We start from the raw sequence: 18,321 nt of genomic DNA on the forward strand, positions 1-18,321 counted from the left end.
AGGTAGTTCTCTCGCCTGGTATCAAAGGCCCCAAAGGAGTTTGATCATGTCTCAATTTAGGTATTTTGATACTTAAATTACAAGGCATAATGTACTTTGGAGCTTGAAAAGAGTAGATTTTTCGCATTTCAAGTAAAAAAGCTCTACTTTTTTGAAGAAAAGGGAAGGAAGCGCGTTCACTTTCAAGTCGCGGGAACTTGTTCTCTTGTTTTTATCCATGAACACCAATCCAAATCTCATCAACACAAGCTTGAATCCGAACCTGTAAGTGAAACTCATGAACCATATATGAATTTGCTTGTTGCTAATAGGGATTCCAGCTCCATGATGACGAAAATCAGAGATTCATTCAAACTTCACTTGCCTGATACGGACCCCGTCCTTTTCAAGTGGACCTCAGATGGCTATCGTAACCTGAGTTCATGCCAAGGAGAAACAGCGGCACAAGATCCCGCCATTGTTTATGTCGTAAGAACAATCGAATACTTCGAGAAGCTTTTCGTGAAGCATTTTCCCCGGGCCGTTGGAAGAGGAAAAAAGATCCCATGAGCGGATGGATGGCACGCCTCGAAAATACCCACTTCATATCAACTGAAGAAGACGTTGTGCGGCTATCAAGCCTAGTACTTGTGAACCCAGTTAATATCGCATTGGCGTGTCTTATTCCAGCCGGTCATAGACTTGTCTGCAATTCCGAATTTAAAGAAAAGACGTCCCGCTTTGATATGAAGTGGGCCGTCATGACACCCGACGGTAATGAGTACGCCCTGGCTATATTGGAATATAAAAACTCCCATACGATAAATGCCAAGGACTTCGAAACCGCGAAGGCAGAAACAGAAGAAGAAGCAGATGAAATGGAGGCAAGAGCATATGATAATGACGATGGGGAAATTACCCTTCTCTCCAATAATGCAGTAATTCTGGGCAAGCAATGCGCAAAATATGGTAAATCAGCGAAGCGTGTTGGTTTGTTTGACTACTTATCATTGTTTTTGTGGGAATTCAAGGCAGACGATGTCGATGGGTACCAATACGACCGTGGATTTCTGTTCTCAGAAACCGGAGAAGGAGGGAATATGACCTTCCGGAAATTACTGTTTGCATGGATCGCAGACGCTGTTGAGGAATGGAAAGCTAGCAATCTTCTAGATGAGCGAGCAATTGTGAATATTTAATTTCGGTCTGAAACCAAATCTATTATAGAAAACACTCACTGATTGTACATGCAGGCCATATGCTAATGTCGGTGGACTCGGTCAACCTACGTATGGATAGTTGATAATGTGAAGTTCATTACATTCTTGCAGCTATCCAATCTATATAGCTGCGGTCTGACTTGTCATGGCTGTTGAAGTGGCTTGTTTGATCTGTTTGCATGGCCCACTTTTCGGGTAGAGTAGCTCTTCAATCAAGTTCTTCGCTCTTGCTTGGCACAATTGCTGGTGATACTAACCAAATCTTGCTACCATCTCTGGGGTAATTGTATCTTTCGTGTGGGCCCACTGGTTATTGACCCATGCATCCATATCCCAGTCAATCCAGTTATCTTCTTTCTTGTCGGATTTAAAAGCTTTCCAGCTTTTGCCCGTGCACCTAAGAAGCGGCGATATATATTGACCGAGGAAAGTATTTAAACGGGCGAACCGAGGTTCATCAGGTCTGCGATTGAATAGACAATCTGCGAAATCAATGAAAACGAGATTGTGTTGAGTATCTTTCATTATCAAGATATTTCTGCGGTGTAGATCGAGAAGTTTGATGTCTTTAAACCCAAACACATCGCTTTCGAAGTTAATTATTGATTTTATCATTTGCTGTCGAGTGTGTTGTGAAAAATCAGCTGCATTGGCTTGATCCATAGATGTGCCAGGGATGTACTCGATTAAGATAAGGCGAACGGTGCGTATTTTGTCGAAGAATGGAATATCAAGGGAGAAGGATCCATAAAACCTGGGAATCCGCTTTCCTTGATACTCTGAAAGCTTCTCATAAACAGCACACTCATGGGTATAATCATGGTCAGTAAGCTTGATAGGACTTATGAATCCAGCCACATCAACATCATCAGCATGATAAAGAGGATCATATACTTTAGCAACAAAGATTCGGTCTGGTTCAAGTATTTCAGAAGGAGTGTCAGTCGTCGCATCTCGTACGATCACAGCAAACACCTGCGCTCGAAGTCTGTCTCCGTTCCGTATATTTTCGACAATCTCTAAAGTAATACTGTGTACCCCTTTTTTGCCCGGAAGAGGGGCGTTCTTGAGAAGCCACTCCACACCACCAAGCTGATCATACTCAGTAGCATCTTGGGGAGTGTAAAGGCGGTTGTTGGAGATCACAGGCGTCGGGGGGGGCGGAATATGTGACTGGACTGTAAATTTCCAGCCTCTCACGTAGGGTACGAGAGGTATCGGTAATTCTTCACCACGAGAGTATGCAGGCTTGATAAAATTTCTGAGCGGCATGACAAGTAATTCCAAAGTGATTAAGAGAAATTTTGTGTGTGTGTGTAGAACTAAGTTAACTAAATAGTTATAATATTTAAACGGAAGATGACGAATAACTAAGATTAGTCATCTCTTATCTTTGGTGTTCCTGTGGGCAAAAATACTGGAATATAATTGGCTTTGTCGACACATTTTTGTTCTATTTTGCAGGTCTAAGGTGCGATAGCACGCTCAAGAGCAATTTTCTGGAGATCTTCGAAATTCATCCTTAAAGTTCAAATCTAGTACACTTTAGTTAGAGCTCGGCACGAATATGCGAATGTTGGAATATGGAACAAAGCAGTCATGTGATCAAATTGTTACTTTATAATAGATAGCAAACTAAGAATGAAAACCAGACTTGACAACCACTTCAAGAGGACACAAAGATATCATAGGGGCGTAAAGCGTTACCTGTGATAGGTGTCAGAAGTGGGCGTTAGCCTCATCACCTTTATCGAATAGCTATTCCACACTTGGTATAGGTGTACCGACAGCGAATATTCGCGAATAAAATAGTCTATTCCTGATTAGGCGTAATTATTAGTGCCAAATATAGGTGTCAGCTGACTATTCTCACAATCTCTCAGATATATATTTCTACGCATGCATATTCAATTCAATCAATTACTTCCAGATAACTAGGTTTCACAACCAACAAATTTCAATTTCTAGCATCAAAGTAGTTTCTCACTATCCTTAAATACATAAGACTTAGACTGATCATCAGACTCATGATAATTGACTTGAAAGACATTGCGAAGTAGCACATTCTTTCGCATAGTCTCACCTGTTATAGAGTGTCGACGAACACCAAGTAGGTCCCTGACTGTCGGAACATGGATATTGCAATCGCGCAATACCATAAACCCGGAACGGAACAAACAGACCCCCTAGTCACGGGGGAACGACTATATTAGGAACTCAAGTAGCTACATGAATCGAACACACTTCACACCACTTTGCACAACGTATATACTAAGAATCTAGGACGAACCATGCCCTTTTCCAGTGTATATAGTGCAACGTGTGAACCCTGTCCTTTCAACGTAGTTGATCGACAATAGTGTTCCAAAGTTTCCTATTCAGAAAATCCACGAGGCTATTCAACATCAATCGGACCAAGGGTCGTATCCTTCAGGCCATCCAAGCTCCTCCGCGTAGTCCGACAATCGAATATCTTCGGGATGATAGTCTTGTCCAGTATCATATTTCCAGTTTTGAGTTGAATTGCTGACAGGTAGCTTCCCCTTGACCTTTCCTTTACCATGTCTTTGTCTTTTTTGTGTGAGTTTCTGCTCTTCCTGCAATCGAGAGATTTCTGACCATGATTTAAGTTCCTCCGGGTTTCTGATGCACCAGATGACGACATCTCGTGCTGCAAATGCATCTTCTAAAGCAATATGGCCGCACTCTCCATTCTGTATAGCCAAGCTTAAGAGATCCTTTGCAATTGTTTTCAACGCCCAATGACGGGGAAATGTCTTTGTTGATATGATGGAAGGGAAGACTGTCTCAGCAATCAAGACTGAACTGTCAACAACGTTCGCATGAGATATGCCTAGTACTTCGAGATCATAGTTGAGAGAATGACCAACTAAGACGGTTGAATCATCCATAAACTTCCATAGTTTATTGCGTGCCTCTCGCCAGCTTTCAAGTGCTGCACCAGATTGAACAGCCGCACTCATGATCTCCTGTGTCACACCACTAAACTTAAATCTCCAATCAATCACCTTCTCTTCTGGATTGACAAATTGACTTATGAGCACCTTCCCAGTCAAAAAATCAATAGCACTGAGAAAAGCGAGTGTTTGGCGACCATGTCGGACTCCAACCATCTCGCAGTCAATAGCAATAGCACAAACACTGCCCGCTGCCTGAAATCCACTGCGAGGTCTTGCTCGAAAGTCATCTCTTCTAATAGACCCCTTCCATGGCAGTTTCTTGTTTTCCACATATTCAAGGTTTGGCATGTATCCTTCTGTCTGGAGACGAGCTCGTGAATGGCACCTTGAACGTAGGTATCGCAAGATGAGATTGTACTCTGAAGGGTGTATAACTTGATAAAGTGTGGCTCCAGGTGTAACATGCTGTGGAGCTTCTGTTTAAATGTAAATCAGTTTTAGATTAATCAATGAGTATACTCGATATCCCTTACCTAGTGTAGGCCCATTTTCAGAGTTTATTACTGGAATATAAGCAAGTGGAATAGCTTGGTTCAACGCTTGGCCATATGGAAGCTCTAGACCCTGCTTGAAGAGTTCCAAGGCTTTGTTCTGGTAATCTGTTTGTACTGCTCTCGACTGCATAACTGGTATCAACGCTGTACTTGATGATGGTATAATTGGTGACAGCACCCGAGGGACATAGTTTCGTATACCCGGTGAAGTGGACTTATTATACTTCTGATAATGCTGTATAAGACTCATCTCATCCTTGAAAGGATTTTGGCAAACAGGACACTGAAAAGTGTGCCGCTGACTTAAAAAATGGGTTTTGACGCTATTCAGACTCCGAAAGTTGTTTTTTTCACACCCAGGACAGGAAAACCGATTCGAAGCCTTTTGAACCATATTCACATTCATATAATTGAAGCCGATCGGGATGTAAAATCAGACAAAGATTATGGATATGTGAGTGCCGCTTGAAGACCAAGTTTGAAGTCGCGACGTACTCTTTATTTTTATGCCTAGCACTGGCGCTCAAGGTAAACACGTGGTCAAATTCATGCATAATGAGGCGATAAACTATTGGCAAATACAGGGGTTTCAAACTACGCTACTTTGCCATAACCTCCTGGATCACAGCCATGTGATTGTACAATCTCAGTCTGCTCTATGGGAGAAGAATTGATATGTGTTAAAGTAGGTAATCGAAATTGATCTTATCGGCCTAGTTAGAAGTCATTAAGTCAAGGCCTTTCTAACGTATCTCGTATAACCCACATTCGCGGATATTCTACATCCCAGCACGTCCCCTGTGTTCGGTTAGCGCGGATACCGGATCGGCCCATACGTGGAGGCCAAACAATAAATGAACTACGAGTAATTTCCTCCTTTTTTCTTTTTGTTTTATTTCTTTTCTCTTGTTCCTTTTGAATACAGAGCTTATTCTGGACTTCCATGAAACGAAATCTTCACTAGCACATCATTATCCCTTAGTGCCAGTGATTATGTCTTTTTCATCACTCCCACCAGAGCTTTTAGATTCTATTGCAATTTTTCTACCTGTCTCAGCACTTGGGGTCCTAACATCTGTTAGCCGCTGGTTTAACATCATATTTGACCCACTCCTCTACGCTAGGGACCCTAATGGTGGATTGAATTGTGCTGCTCGCCATGGTATGATGCATATCCTAGAGAAGTGTATCTTCTTTGGGGCAGATATACCATTATCTCGATCACAGGGTCCAAGAAGACCTGACCGGATCATCAAACATATATATGGGGCACGTTATAGGGTGAAGCGACTACCTCATGAGTGTCCGCCCGAACATCCGCTATGCCTAGCAGTACAGTACGGCCACGAATCTATAGTAGAGTATCTCCTCTCCCTAGGATGCGATGTCAATATGCAAACTTTAGAGTTTGAATTCTCTCTTCTGACGTTGTCTGTGATTCATAATCATAGTCGGCTTATGACAATGTTACTTGATAAAGGAGCCGCGATCAATAAAGCGAAATTTGAGCCATGTAGTGCTCTTTGGGTTGCGACGTTCCAAGGGAATCTAGATATGGTTAAGCTTCTCTTATCATACCATGTTCCAGGGCGTGATGATATAAATGCTGTATTAAGGTAAGTTAAGTACTCTCTATATACCTAGTGTCTAGCGAATAATTTACTCATATTGTATCTTAAGATGTGCGACTGAGAACGATCAAAGAGTAATTCTTAAAATGCTCCTTGAAAAGGGTGCTGATCCAAATGCTGTTTATAATTGCAATGATCCAAGAAAGGGCCTTCGATACGCAGGTCGAAAATTCCCGGAAGAGAAATCAAACTGTATGGTAAGTCAAAAATTTGATGAAGAAAATATCCTATGTAAATATTTATCTAACTTATCTAGGAACCCGACCATCCATCGGGCGCAGGAAAATGCTATCATAGTGTTTTCCATGAGGTATTTCATCGAAGAGATCTAGAATTATTACAACTTTTTCTTAATAAAGGCGCCGATTTTAATTCAAGCCCCGGCATTGATCCTTGCTTGGTTATAGCGGTCAAAAAACGAGATGAGGAATTATTCAGATTCAGTATCGAGGGTACAGATCGTATCTTCCGTATTCTTGCGCTCTCAGAAAGTATGAATCAACAGGATGGGCATTTTGCTCATATTCTTTTGGCAGAGTATAAAACTCCACCAGAGGTTTCTGTGCGATCAGATGAGGAAATGATATTCTGGTTCCGACGCTTAAGACAACCCTTATTCCAGGCAATCAAGAACAACAATCTTTCTCTTGTTCAATTATTGGTGCAGTATAGGGCAAATGTGAACATTTCATTTTCATTTTATGGAGAGATAGAATTGGATCATTATCCTAGTCCACGCGAAGACAGATTACCTGAAGGATCTGCTCTTCAGCTTGCCATAAAACTAGGAAATCCAGAAATTATCGATTTCCTACGATCCCATGGAGCAGTTGAGATGGTAGAGTTGGTCGATTAAGTGCTAAATTTACCTATACGGATATGAAACTTGTCAGTTACGATCGGATGGAATCATTTCCTTCCTATATACCTATAAATAGACATGTTCATTGGGTTGGGTAAACCCATACCCAACCCAACCCAACCCACAATGGGCTGGGTATGGGTCAGAAATTTTACCCAAAACCCATATGGGTTGGGTATGGGTTTGAAGTAAAACCCACACCCAGCCCATAAACCCATCTTTTTGCCAAGACTTTTATTTCACGTGATATTTGTCACCTAGTTAGTACTAGATTGAGGCAAAAATTAGGCACTAAGGCACTAATTACCCTAATTTAGTTTAGGTTGAGGCGAAAATCAGGCATTAAGGCATCAAAAATACCCATATGGGACCCATACCCAACCCATGCACATGTCTAATACTGATTACGATTGATGAGAAAAATGTGCCGGGGAGGAATTTTGCCTGGGATTCTGATCCTACAAAGCTGATGGATGGAACATGGTCACTAGAAGAATGGAATAAGGAGGTTGAAGAGGAAATAGCATATCATTTTCGACCTACCCAAGATTGAGCAAGATGGCAGAAAAGGCTCTCTTATGAAGCTGAAGGCGAAAGATGCTAGGAGGCCTATGTCTTATAGCTGGGAGGAAGATTCTTTTGAGATAAACAATGATTCTGGTAAGACTTCACGATTATGATTTTTTAGACATTAGACAAATCTCAATTCAATGTCTTTCCAAATAATCTAATTACAGAGAATTGAACCTTCTGTGGCTCCGGAAGGTTCCAAAACCTCTTTATTTCATCAACTGAAAATTGGTGAGCCTAATTTGATAGCGAATGACAAGTATATTCAATGCTAGAGTTAATAGGGATTAACGCACAAGAATTGGTACAGATTTTACAGAACACTAAATAGTCCCAAGCCGGGATACTGGGGACCAGTATTTTTTGAGTGTACGCCGAGTTTTTTGCTTATCTCCATTAAAACTCATAGCTTTTCGCTTCGCCAAAGCTACAAGTCTCCAATGAACCTTCTGCACTACCTTGCAGTGATAGGTACTCCTAATTAGAACCATACTCGGAAGGAGTTCTCCGCTAAGAAATCTAGTGAATCCAAATAATAATTTCACCTTAGTGCCCATGTATTTAATGTACCTAGATACCAGCTTATTCGTAGTATCAGAACGCAATTCTGCGAAGCAGTTGATGAGGTAGCTAGAGGATTTTTAATGAAATTTATGCCGCTTTCGACGTCAAGTTGCACTCCATTCTAAGTAGAATCTATGACTTGCCATTCCGCTTCAATGTAGTTAGCACTGCCTTTCTTTGCTTTGCCCTTTCCCAGATTGGAGGGAACATGAGATTCGGGACTCTGCTAGCATCAGACATAAGAAAGCTCATTAATCTGATTCCAATATCTAGCTTTTGTAGATGAGAAGGTACCTAAAGCCAGTTGCTGAAGATTATGGCTGTTATGAGCAGGTAGAAGTACCAATTCTACCTTATTCTGCTTATAAATCCATATTAAACTGATACTAAGATGGCTGTAATGGCCATTTAACATAACCTTGTAAGTAATCGATATCAGTCTGATATAGATGTTTCAGGCAAAAGATTGCTTTTAGCCATCCAAGCCCAGTTGAAAGCCAACTTCGGACGTAGAATAAATCCAGTCTGGTATATCCTTTTGAAAACATAAAGTTTGGGGAGTTTTCCTTTAAAAATGATCAAAGGTGTAATGGCTTTACCAACTAGGCTAATCGTCTCAGCAATTGACACCCATTCCCAATTCTATAGTGATTTAATAGAAGTATGCTTTTTTACCAGATCTTGCAAGGACTCGGGCATTCGTTCAGACTCCAAGAGCAATCCCATGCCCATTTATATTTCAAATATTGTAAGGGTTAGGAGCCAATACGGATAAGCTACCGTAAACAAGAGAAGAACTAACGTCAAGATAGCCGGGGGCTACGGGAAGACTTGGTTGATCGGTGATCCAGTAGCTGGGTGCTAAGGGCTTTTGGACCATTGCCCGCGTTCTACAGGGGCTTAAGTACGGCTAAGCGGATGGGAAGCTCTGTTCTCCACACCCTGTGATCGTACGTGATAGTTTAAGTGTAAATTATGAATATAATATAGGATGAGAAGGAGTAGTTGAAATGTGGCGTGAAATATTGGTTCCCTTTGATCCTCCGGCAAGATATTTGTGAGCTAATTGCTCAGTCTTGGAAGCACAAGTAGTAATTTATCCATCCACGGATTGGATTATTCCGATGGACATCCATGGATAGCTTGCTGCAGCTGATGTTGGTGCTCAGATGGCTTATCCTCTGTATTCCAACTCTATCTAGGCTTCAAGTTTCTGCATCCATATCCATTGTCTAGTCTTTACAAGCCCTATATTAGAACGTGGAGCCCTGGAGAGATATTTGATTCTTAAAAAAAAAAACCAGTATCTGTGCTTTAAACCCTACCTTACCTATTCTCCGGGTCATTCAAAAGGGGTTGCATTTCAAATGCAAGTGACACATAACATCTACCTAGTTATTTAGTTATAGAAATATATAAATAGTAGTTATTAGGGTTAGTTACTTGACATCAACTGAATTACCTAATGTCCATTATCGATCATGAGTAATCTACTTATGCCTCCGTTGATTGTCTCGATAAAGTTCCAAGGTCGTGAATAATTGTTATCAATGTTTGATAGTTACTGAAGACTTCAATATATTGGTTTCAAACAATCTCATGAATTATATCTACTTCCATGAAGTAGTAAGTGCCGAAAATTGCTGATTGCGCAATCGAATTGTAGAGAGCGGAGAGCGGAGGTCGGAGCGGGCACTCCAAAGCTAAGGCAGAATTTAATGCCTCTTTCTGCTCACTCCCATTGCCACGCACATCACCATGTCTGGTGCTCGGAACCTCTCAGCTGCTTTGCGGCGCACTAGAGTGCTTCGTCCTTGCCTCTCCTTCCGCCCAGCCCTTCCCTCGTCACCACTTGCAACCGTCCGCAACTTCTCTGCCACCATCATCATTCGAGCCGGACAGGTCAAGTATACCAGTGACGCATACCCCAGTGTCAAGCGCGACCCAAATTTTGCCGAGGTTACCGCGGACGATGTCACTTTCTTCAAGGGCCTGTTGGGATCCCAGTCGGCTGTCATTGATGGAGTGACTACTGATGCGACGGACGACATTGAGCCCTTTAACAGCGACTGGATGCGCAAGTACCGTGGCCATACACGACTGGTCCTAAAGCCCCAGAGCACTCAGGAGGTGAGCAAGGTGCTCAAGTACTGCAACGATCGCAAATTGGCTGTTGTCCCGCAGGGTGGAAACACCGGCCTGGTCGGTGGATCCGTGCCTGTCTTCGATGAGATAGTGATCAACATGTCACGTCTAAACAAGATCCAGTCCTTTGATCCGGCTTCTGGTGTTCTTGTTGCTGACGCCGGTGTCATCTTGGAGATTGCAGACCAGTACCTGGCAGAGCGTGACTACCTCTTCCCATTGGATCTGGGTGCTAAGGGCTCCTGCCACATAGGAGGTAACGTTTCGACCAACGCCGGTGGTCTGCGTCTACTGCGCTACGGAAGTCTTCATGGAACTGTGCTAGGTCTCGAAGCGGTCCTACCTGACGGGACCATCGTTGATGCCCTGTCTACTCTGCGAAAGAACAACACCGGCTATGATCTGAAGCAGCTGTTCATTGGATCTGAGGGTACTTTGGGTATTGTGACTGCTGTCTCTATCATTTGCCCGCCGCGACCCAAGGCCGTGAACGTTGCCTACTTTGGTCTCGAGAGCTTCGACAAGGTGCAGCAGGCCTTCCTTGAAGCTAAGAGCCAACTCTCTGAGATTCTCTCTGCATTCGAGCTGATGGATGGCCGCAGCCAGAAGTTGGTAAATGAATCTACTGGTAACAAGTACCCTCTCGAGGGTGAGTACCCCTTCTACTGTTTGATTGAGACCAGCGGCTCCAACGCCGAGCATGATATGGCCAAGCTGGAGTCATTCCTTGAGCATGTCTTGGGTGAGGAGATTGTTGCCGACGGTGTGCTTGCTCAGGACGAGACCCAATTCCATGCCATCTGGCGCTGGCGTGAGGGTATCACTGAGGCTTTGAGCCACCTGGGAGGTACCTACAAGTATGATGTGTCAATTCCCCTTGCCGACTTGTACCAATTGGTCGACGACCTCAAGGTGCGGTTGAATGAGAAGGGTTTCGTTGGTGATGATGACTCCTTCCCCGTCCGCGCCGTTACTGGCTACGGCCACATGGGCGACTCAAACCTGCACCTGAATGTGTCCGTTCGCCAGTACAACAAGGAAGTGGAGAAGGCCATTGAGCCTTGGGTATATGAGTGGATTCAAAAGAAGAAGGGCAGTATCAGCGCTGAGCACGGCTTGGGACTTGCCAAGCGGGAGTTCATCGGGTATAGTCAGAACGACACTACGCTCAAGTTGATGAAGCAGCTGAAAGCAGTATATGACCCGGTAAGTCCGATGATGAAATTTTCTTCCTTCTCTGTTTTTTGCCGTTTGAGCCGTTTCTCTCCCGTGTTTATTTCTCTTTTTTCTTGTTTACAGTGGCTCCTTGTGCCTTGTGTGCTCCGTGCGTTTCGATTCCAACTTTTACTAACAAGGTCTACAGAATGGTATCATGAACCCCTACAAGTACATTTGAAATATCGTTAAAGCATCTAAGTGGAGTGTGTAGTATATCAAATAAAAAGGTATTGGATGAATGGACAATAATTTCCTCATTAATTAGATTATTTAGTTCTGTATTTGGATAGATTCAACGCTGACCCTTGCATCTATTATACACTAGTCCCGATACAGATTAGAGTTCCCCACTTTATTCCTCAGGTGTCAACTGGTTGCCATGCGAGACCAAAAGAAAGTTGTTTAGGCCGACGATTGGTGTTATATGTGCTCCACCCCTTGACCTATCCTTCCATCTCACTCTTTTGCACGATTGAAAAGCTACGCAGTTTATAGTGCCAGCTCGCAGCTTAACTTGAACCTCATCAGCCCCCGTGGATGAGTCCTGTTCAAGTAGTTGCCCGCCTTGTCTGATCGGAGCTACTAGTCGGGACCGATTATTGCCGGAAACATGGCAGAAGATATGGCGAGCCGTTATCAAGTGATGGAGGAGCTGGGAAGTGAGTGCTTGATAATCCTGGATTCTTTTCGTGTAATATACAACTAACTTTCGACCCCTATTGTTTGCTAGGCGGAAGCTTTGGAACCGTGTACAAAGCTATTGATAAACACACCGGAGAAATTGTCGCGGTGAAACATGTATGCATCCTCGACGTGCAGGTAACCGAAATAGAGTCCCTGTTAACTTCTTTTGCCGTTGCAGATCGATCTCGAATCCAGCGAAGATGATATCCAGGAGATACAACAGGAGATTTCCGTCCTGGCTACTTGCGCCAGTCCCTATGTTACACAATACAAAGCGAGCTTCCTGAAGGGGCACAAGCTCTGGATCGTCATGGAATATCTAGGAGGAGGATCCTGTCTGGATTTGGTACGTCTGCGATCATTGCTCGGTTTCTCGCGCGAGTTGCGTTTGCTGACTAGCCAAAGTTAAAACCAGGAGTATTCAACGAAGCGCATGTCGCGATTGTCTGCCAACAATTACTGCAAGGCTTAGACTACCTACATAGCGAAGGAAAAATCCACCGCGATGTGAAGGCTGCGAACGTTCTTCTCTCAAATACAGGCAAAGTGAAGTTGGCAGATTTCGGTGTCGCGGCACAGCTTGTCAATATCAAATCACAGCGCAACACATTCGTCGGCACTCCGTTCTGGATGGCCCCTGAAGTTATCCAGCAGGCTGGATACGACTTCAAGGCAGACATCTGGTCTTTGGGTATCACCGCGATCGAAATGATCAATGGCGAGCCTCCACACGCCAACACGCATCCGATGAAAGTGCTCTTCCTAATTCCCAAGAATTCCGCTCCACGACTTGAGGGTAACCAGTACAGCGCCACGTTCAAAGAATTTATTCACCTATGTCTGACGAAGGACCCTGATCGCCGACCTAGTGCAAAGGAGCTGCTGCGACATAAGTTTATTCGGGGTGCTGGAAAGACCGACGGCCTACAGGAATTGATTCACCGCAAGCAAGATTGGGACGCTGGTCGAGGAATTGCGAAGGACATGAAATACTACGCGGAGACCCTGTAAGAACACTCATATCATTTGGGCAGGGGGCATATCAATTAACAATGAATCTTTAGCACAAATATGCCCAAGTCAATGGTTAATGAGGAGGATGATGACGATTGGGTCTTTGATACCGTCAAGGGACCACCAAGTATGTGGGTTCCCAAGGGTAGAGACTGGAGTACATTGGATGATGAAGAATACGATACCGACCCTGCCCAGCTGATGGAGGACATGCACCTTTCTCCACCACCGCCACCTCCGAAGCACCAGGCCAACTCTACCGTCAGACGAACCCCGGGTGCTGAACGCTCACCTTCAATTCGTCGTACCAACACTAAGCGACGATCCAGTGGCGTGAAACAGCCTTTGGGTGTAGATCTAAGCTATGGAAACAGCACATCCACCGTTCGACACTTCCGCCGTGTGTCAGACAAAGCTCCTAATGAGAACACCGTGATCAAGACCCCACCTGGATTTGATGAGAATATCAGTCCTAAGCCTATTTCTATCGATACATCCAGCAAAGAAGCACAATTAGGACGTCGCGCATACAGCAAAGCAGTTGGACTTTCTTGTCAGGAAATACTTTCTACTACTGCTGATGGCGAGAAGCGTGAGGCTATATCTCGACTAGCCGAGGCCTTCAGCGATCTGGAAATGGTCGATCCTGAAGGGCTCTACCACATCATCCGGTCCATGAATGACAAACTTCAATCGTAAGTCATTCGTCAGCTAACCCTACTGTATGGCCATAAACTAACAGCATCTAAGTGATCCACGCCTTTGCTCCTTGCTTCCTGCAGAAAGGGACTCTGACTCCCCCAAGCAACAACGCCTTGTGCTAGCCCAAAGCAACCCCCACCTCAAACGCCACCGTCAACCGACACAAGCGAATGAATCTCCCACTTCACCTCCCGCCAATCTGCCCGGCCAAAATGTGACCGGCATGGAACACACCAAACAGCTCTCCGATGTTCTCTACCAACGATGGGCAGAAGGACTTCGCAACCGTTGGGGATACTAATACTATGCACGCTCGGACCAAGTGCAATACTTTCCCCCTTCTTTTATGCTCCTGCTTCATCGTTGGATAGACCATATTGGCGTTTTCGGCCTGTTTATAATCTCCCCTTGTGTTCATTCCCGCATTCATTGTCTGAGTACATTTGTGCTCATGACGTCCGATCATTAATCGTGTCATTTTATTTTCCTTTGTTGGGGCTGGACTGGTTCTGGAGTTTTCTGTTAAAATCTGGAGGAAATAATGATTTTGTTTATCCCGCTGATGATCTCTGGATCCGTATTGGATCTCTTTTTACATACTGTTCTGACTTGACGTCTTTTGCTTGGTGGATTTATGGATGGCCTCCTTGCCTTTTTTTTCCATTCTCAATAGATACTTTGCCCCCTGGCCCTTGTACAGCAAGGGGGAGCTTTTCAATACCACGTATTATGGTGTCCACAAAGAGCGAGTTGAATGCACATCTATGATGTAATTATTCTTGATAATTCTGGACAGTCAATTCCACTGTAACCCTTCGCATACTTCTTAAATACCTGGGCCTTTAGAGCGGCTGGTCGTGTATGTTCAGATGTCATGTAACAATATGTACAATATGTTTGCATCTGTCCATGTCTGATGCCAACGTCAATCCCTCTTCTACTTCAAGGATAGTGAACTGCGAAGCATAACATTGAAGAGATTATGCATGTGTATGCTCAGACATACACGGAGTAGATTCCGAAATATGACTAGTATGGTTTAGAGGTCTCTAAAATATAAGGGAAATCGGGCTCCCCCTGAACAAGAGTAGAACTTATTACACAGTAATTACATAGAGTCTTTTCTCTCTCCACGCGGCGCGGGTGGGGCTTCGTTTCTTGTGGAGTCGAAAGTAGCGGCAACCGTGGCCGTTGTTGTACGGAGTAATGGAGTAAGAGTATGCGGCGTAGTTTTTAGATTTACAACCGAGTACGTGTTCCAAGGCTGTATGAAATATGGATTCAAATTCCCTATGTTAGAGTCTTGCAATGGAAGATTGAAGTGTTGAAGTACATGTCGATTAGTAAGTAGCTTTCTAGGATTCTTCCACGTTGTACCTGTCCACGTGTACATGTAACCTAAGATTAAGCATAGTACTACGGAGTACATGGAAGTCGTGATAGATTGGCTCCTGAGCCGGTATCTCACTATTTGGCCTTGATTTCACTGGCTATTTTTACCACCCCCTAATTAAGGTAGTTACCTATGTATATTTAGAGTAGATTAAATAACATCGTGGAACCTTGAAAGTGGGTTCAGGTTTCTTGCATTAGGACTAAACATAGGAGTCTAACTACCCTCTGGATCCGATTGACTTGTCGACGCTGACAGGGATCGATCTTCGATGCTGAGTGATCAGGATCGATTTACTAGTTTCATCCTCAATTCCATGTTCTGTACATTGGGAAAGAATGTTCTTTTAGCGAAACCTTGGAACGATGTCAATCGTTTAGCCCTAATGTTACTATATGGTGTACATCAAAAGATTGTACTTGGATGTCACTCCTCAAATACTTACTTACCACACCAGCCTCAGCCGTCTCTCTATTCTCCAGTGAGAATTGATTTAATGAGAAACGAGAGATCCTTCTTAGTGGGATCTTCATTCAAATTCCCCAAAAGGTTTAAATAAACTCAGCTAAAGTCGACGCCCCCTGAAACACCCGTGGCCAGGCCCGCTGTGGGCTCAGGAGAAGAGAGCCGTCCAGACTCACCTGTCATTCGTTTTCTTCCTTTCTCTTCTTTAGTTTTTCCCATGTTCATACTCCTTTCTCAATAAAATATTTGATCCTCTCCTTGTTGGCTGGCCCATCATGGAGAGTTTTAGTTCCCAGGCAGGTGATGTTCTCACCCAAGGCTCATCGCCGGATGCGTCCCAGACTTCCACACCTTTAGTCGACACCTCAATTCCAATGCAACCGCAGTCATTGTCCGAGGAAACTCCAAAGTCCAGAATTTCGCGATCCCCATCACTTCTCAACCAGAAACCACCATCGCTGTCTTCCCGATCCAGTCCCGCTACTCGCCATGCTAAACGTCTGACTTTGAACTTTCCCATCAACGTGCCGCATCAAATCCCAGCTACGCCAGCTACTCCAAGTATTGGCTCTCCAGGACCTATGACTCCCGGCCCAAATTCATCCCGACCTTCCCCTGGGTTTCCGATGCCTTTTGACCTCGAGGACGATGGCTACGACTTTTTGCGAGCTATCGCTTCGCAGGAACGAAGGGTGATGGACCTCCGGGAGGAGCTGCAGCGGGCCGAGGTGGATCTCGAAGCACTGAAAAGACAGTGGGCTCTAACGGAGCAGAAGAAGAAACGAGCTGAGATTAGACTTCACGCTGAGCCGATGCAATCGCTTCGGTTCCCCGATCTTGGTGGAACAGACGCTTCAGGCTCAGGTTCAGGTTCAGGCTCAGGTTCAGGTTCAGGCTCAGGTTCAAGCTCAGGCCCAGTCCCAAGCTCGAATTCGCATCGCCGAGAGCAAAGTGTCAGCTCAGTCGGCTCACAAGAGCGAATGAGCCGGGAGCTAGACCGGCGATCAGTTTGGCGCACCGGAGCAACACCGGGCACTACCATTTCCTCCAACGGTCGGCGTGTATTCACAGGCTCTCATACACGTACCCTTTCACTTCTATCGCCGGTCACTCCGTCCATCTCCTCGAATATTGGCCATAGTCTACATCATGGAGATCATCATATCGGAAGAACCCCACGTTCAGCTACGTTACCATCAGTCGAGCGCAAGAATACCAACCATATGCCTGTATCTGTCGATGAGAGTGAGGTGCCCGAACATTTACTTGCGCAATGGCGAAAAACCATGCCACCCCCATCGCGCGAGGCACTCATGCGCACTGGCAAGCAAATGGCTTCCGATTTCCGCGAAGGTCTTTGGACATTCCTCGAGGACATCCGACAAGCCACCGTGGGCGAAGAAGGCATTAACGCAACCGAATCACGAACCTCACCATCGAATTCTCTAGCACCACCTCATGCGCGTAAACGAGATTCCCTCGTGTCCCGGAGTCGGGAGCGACTATCAATCGCAGGAGCCAGCAACTCCCGATCATCCTCATCATCACGCGGCAGGGCTTTGGCCGAGTCAAAATCTGGTAAAGAAACCGAGACGGCGGCCATAGACGCGTCTTTCTGGCATGAATTTGGTGTTGATTCACCAGCGCAGAAGCCTCTCGCCACTCGCCGCAGTTCCGGCAATCCCAGCAACTCCACGACCCCGCAGGGCACGAAAGAACGCAAAAATCCCGATCACCACTCCGAACCCTCCGCGAGAGTAGAGGACGACACTACTGATAACTGGGATTTGTGGGATACACCAATGCCCGTACCGACAAAACATACGCCTTCGTCTAGTAGATCGACATTCGAGTCATCCAAGCCAGACCATTCTCCGACAACACAAGGTAGTAGTCCACGTACAAGTGCTAGGTACGTTAAAAAATTTCACCTTTGTTTCCATCTCCCATCCCTTTTATTCCTAACACGCTCCCTAGCTTTGGCGAGTGGAACCCTATATCTTCTATTCCCGACACCAGTGTGACTGAAGGTATACCTTGGCCTATCATCACCAAGCTCGCTCCGTCAAAGCTCCAGCGAACCGCTTCCAATCTCATGGCTGAGTGGGAGCGAAGTCTTTCGCCCTCTCCGGAGCGATCTTCCCTTAGTAAAAGCAGCAAGAAGGACTAAATGTTGAGTCTCGAATGTTTTTTTTCCCTTCCCCTTTCCCAATTTCATGTAAATATTTACTCCATTGCCTTCTTCGGCCCCGTCTGCGTGGGCCTCCGTTGAGGGTGAATTGGCACGACACGGCATCAACGGTATTATGCAGGGCTACGATTGTTCAACCCACGAAAGCGTTTTGTTCTTTATATTGCGTCTTTTTGAAGGCATCTGGCTATCTTTGCTGGCTTGTTAT

At 44.8% G+C, this 18,321-nt stretch overlaps 7 protein-coding genes across 7 annotated transcripts; 5 read left to right on the forward strand and 2 right to left on the reverse strand.

Moving 5' to 3' along the window:
* Positions 1-725: 725 nt before the first annotated feature.
* On the forward strand, positions 726-1,178 carry N7495_001337 (uncharacterized protein; the record flags this gene model as incomplete). Its single annotated transcript, XM_057204007.1, has 1 exon — positions 726-1,178. The coding sequence occupies one exon, from the start codon at positions 726-728 to the stop codon at positions 1,176-1,178; it is 453 nt and encodes a 150-aa protein (XP_057068080.1).
* Positions 1,179-1,451: 273 nt separating this feature from the next.
* Positions 1,452-2,471, reverse strand: N7495_001338 (uncharacterized protein; the record flags this gene model as incomplete). Its single annotated transcript, XM_057204008.1, has 1 exon — positions 1,452-2,471. One exon carries the CDS (start codon positions 2,469-2,471, stop codon positions 1,452-1,454), a length of 1,020 nt encoding a protein of 339 aa, XP_057068081.1.
* Positions 2,472-3,156: 685 nt separating this feature from the next.
* N7495_001339 (uncharacterized protein) lies at positions 3,157-5,068 on the reverse strand (the record flags this gene model as incomplete). Its single annotated transcript, XM_057204009.1, has 3 exons — positions 3,157-3,190; positions 3,615-4,596; positions 4,654-5,068. The coding sequence occupies 3 exons, from the start codon at positions 5,066-5,068 to the stop codon at positions 3,157-3,159; spliced, it is 1,431 nt and encodes a 476-aa protein (XP_057068082.1).
* A 1,323-nt stretch (positions 5,069-6,391) lies between these two features.
* Positions 6,392-7,161, forward strand: N7495_001340 (uncharacterized protein; the record flags this gene model as incomplete). Its single annotated transcript, XM_057204010.1, has 3 exons — positions 6,392-6,502; positions 6,562-6,601; positions 6,665-7,161. The coding sequence occupies 3 exons, from the start codon at positions 6,392-6,394 to the stop codon at positions 7,159-7,161; spliced, it is 648 nt and encodes a 215-aa protein (XP_057068083.1).
* Positions 7,162-10,059: 2,898 nt separating this feature from the next.
* N7495_001341 (FAD-binding oxidoreductase) lies at positions 10,060-11,842 on the forward strand (the record flags this gene model as incomplete). The annotated part of the gene is made up of 2 exons (XM_057204011.1): positions 10,060-11,652; positions 11,810-11,842. The coding sequence occupies 2 exons, from the start codon at positions 10,060-10,062 to the stop codon at positions 11,840-11,842; spliced, it is 1,626 nt and encodes a 541-aa protein (XP_057068084.1).
* A 432-nt stretch (positions 11,843-12,274) lies between these two features.
* N7495_001342 (STE20 family serine/threonine-protein kinase) lies at positions 12,275-14,365 on the forward strand (the record flags this gene model as incomplete). The annotated part of the gene is made up of 6 exons (XM_057204012.1): positions 12,275-12,323; positions 12,395-12,462; positions 12,527-12,694; positions 12,754-13,355; positions 13,413-14,057; positions 14,113-14,365. The coding sequence occupies 6 exons, from the start codon at positions 12,275-12,277 to the stop codon at positions 14,363-14,365; spliced, it is 1,785 nt and encodes a 594-aa protein (XP_057068085.1).
* A 1,832-nt stretch (positions 14,366-16,197) lies between these two features.
* On the forward strand, positions 16,198-18,092 carry N7495_001343 (DUF4048 domain-containing protein; the record flags this gene model as incomplete). The annotated part of the gene is made up of 2 exons (XM_057204013.1): positions 16,198-17,834; positions 17,900-18,092. 2 exons carry the CDS (start codon positions 16,198-16,200, stop codon positions 18,090-18,092), a joined length of 1,830 nt encoding a protein of 609 aa, XP_057068086.1.
* Positions 18,093-18,321: the final 229 nt, after the last annotated feature.

This window comes from Penicillium taxi (genome assembly GCF_028828555.1).
Source record: "Penicillium taxi strain IBT 34144 chromosome Unknown utg000001l_segment0_segment0, whole genome shotgun sequence".
In the NCBI taxonomy this organism is placed as follows: Eukaryota; Fungi; Ascomycota; class Eurotiomycetes; order Eurotiales; family Aspergillaceae; genus Penicillium; species Penicillium taxi.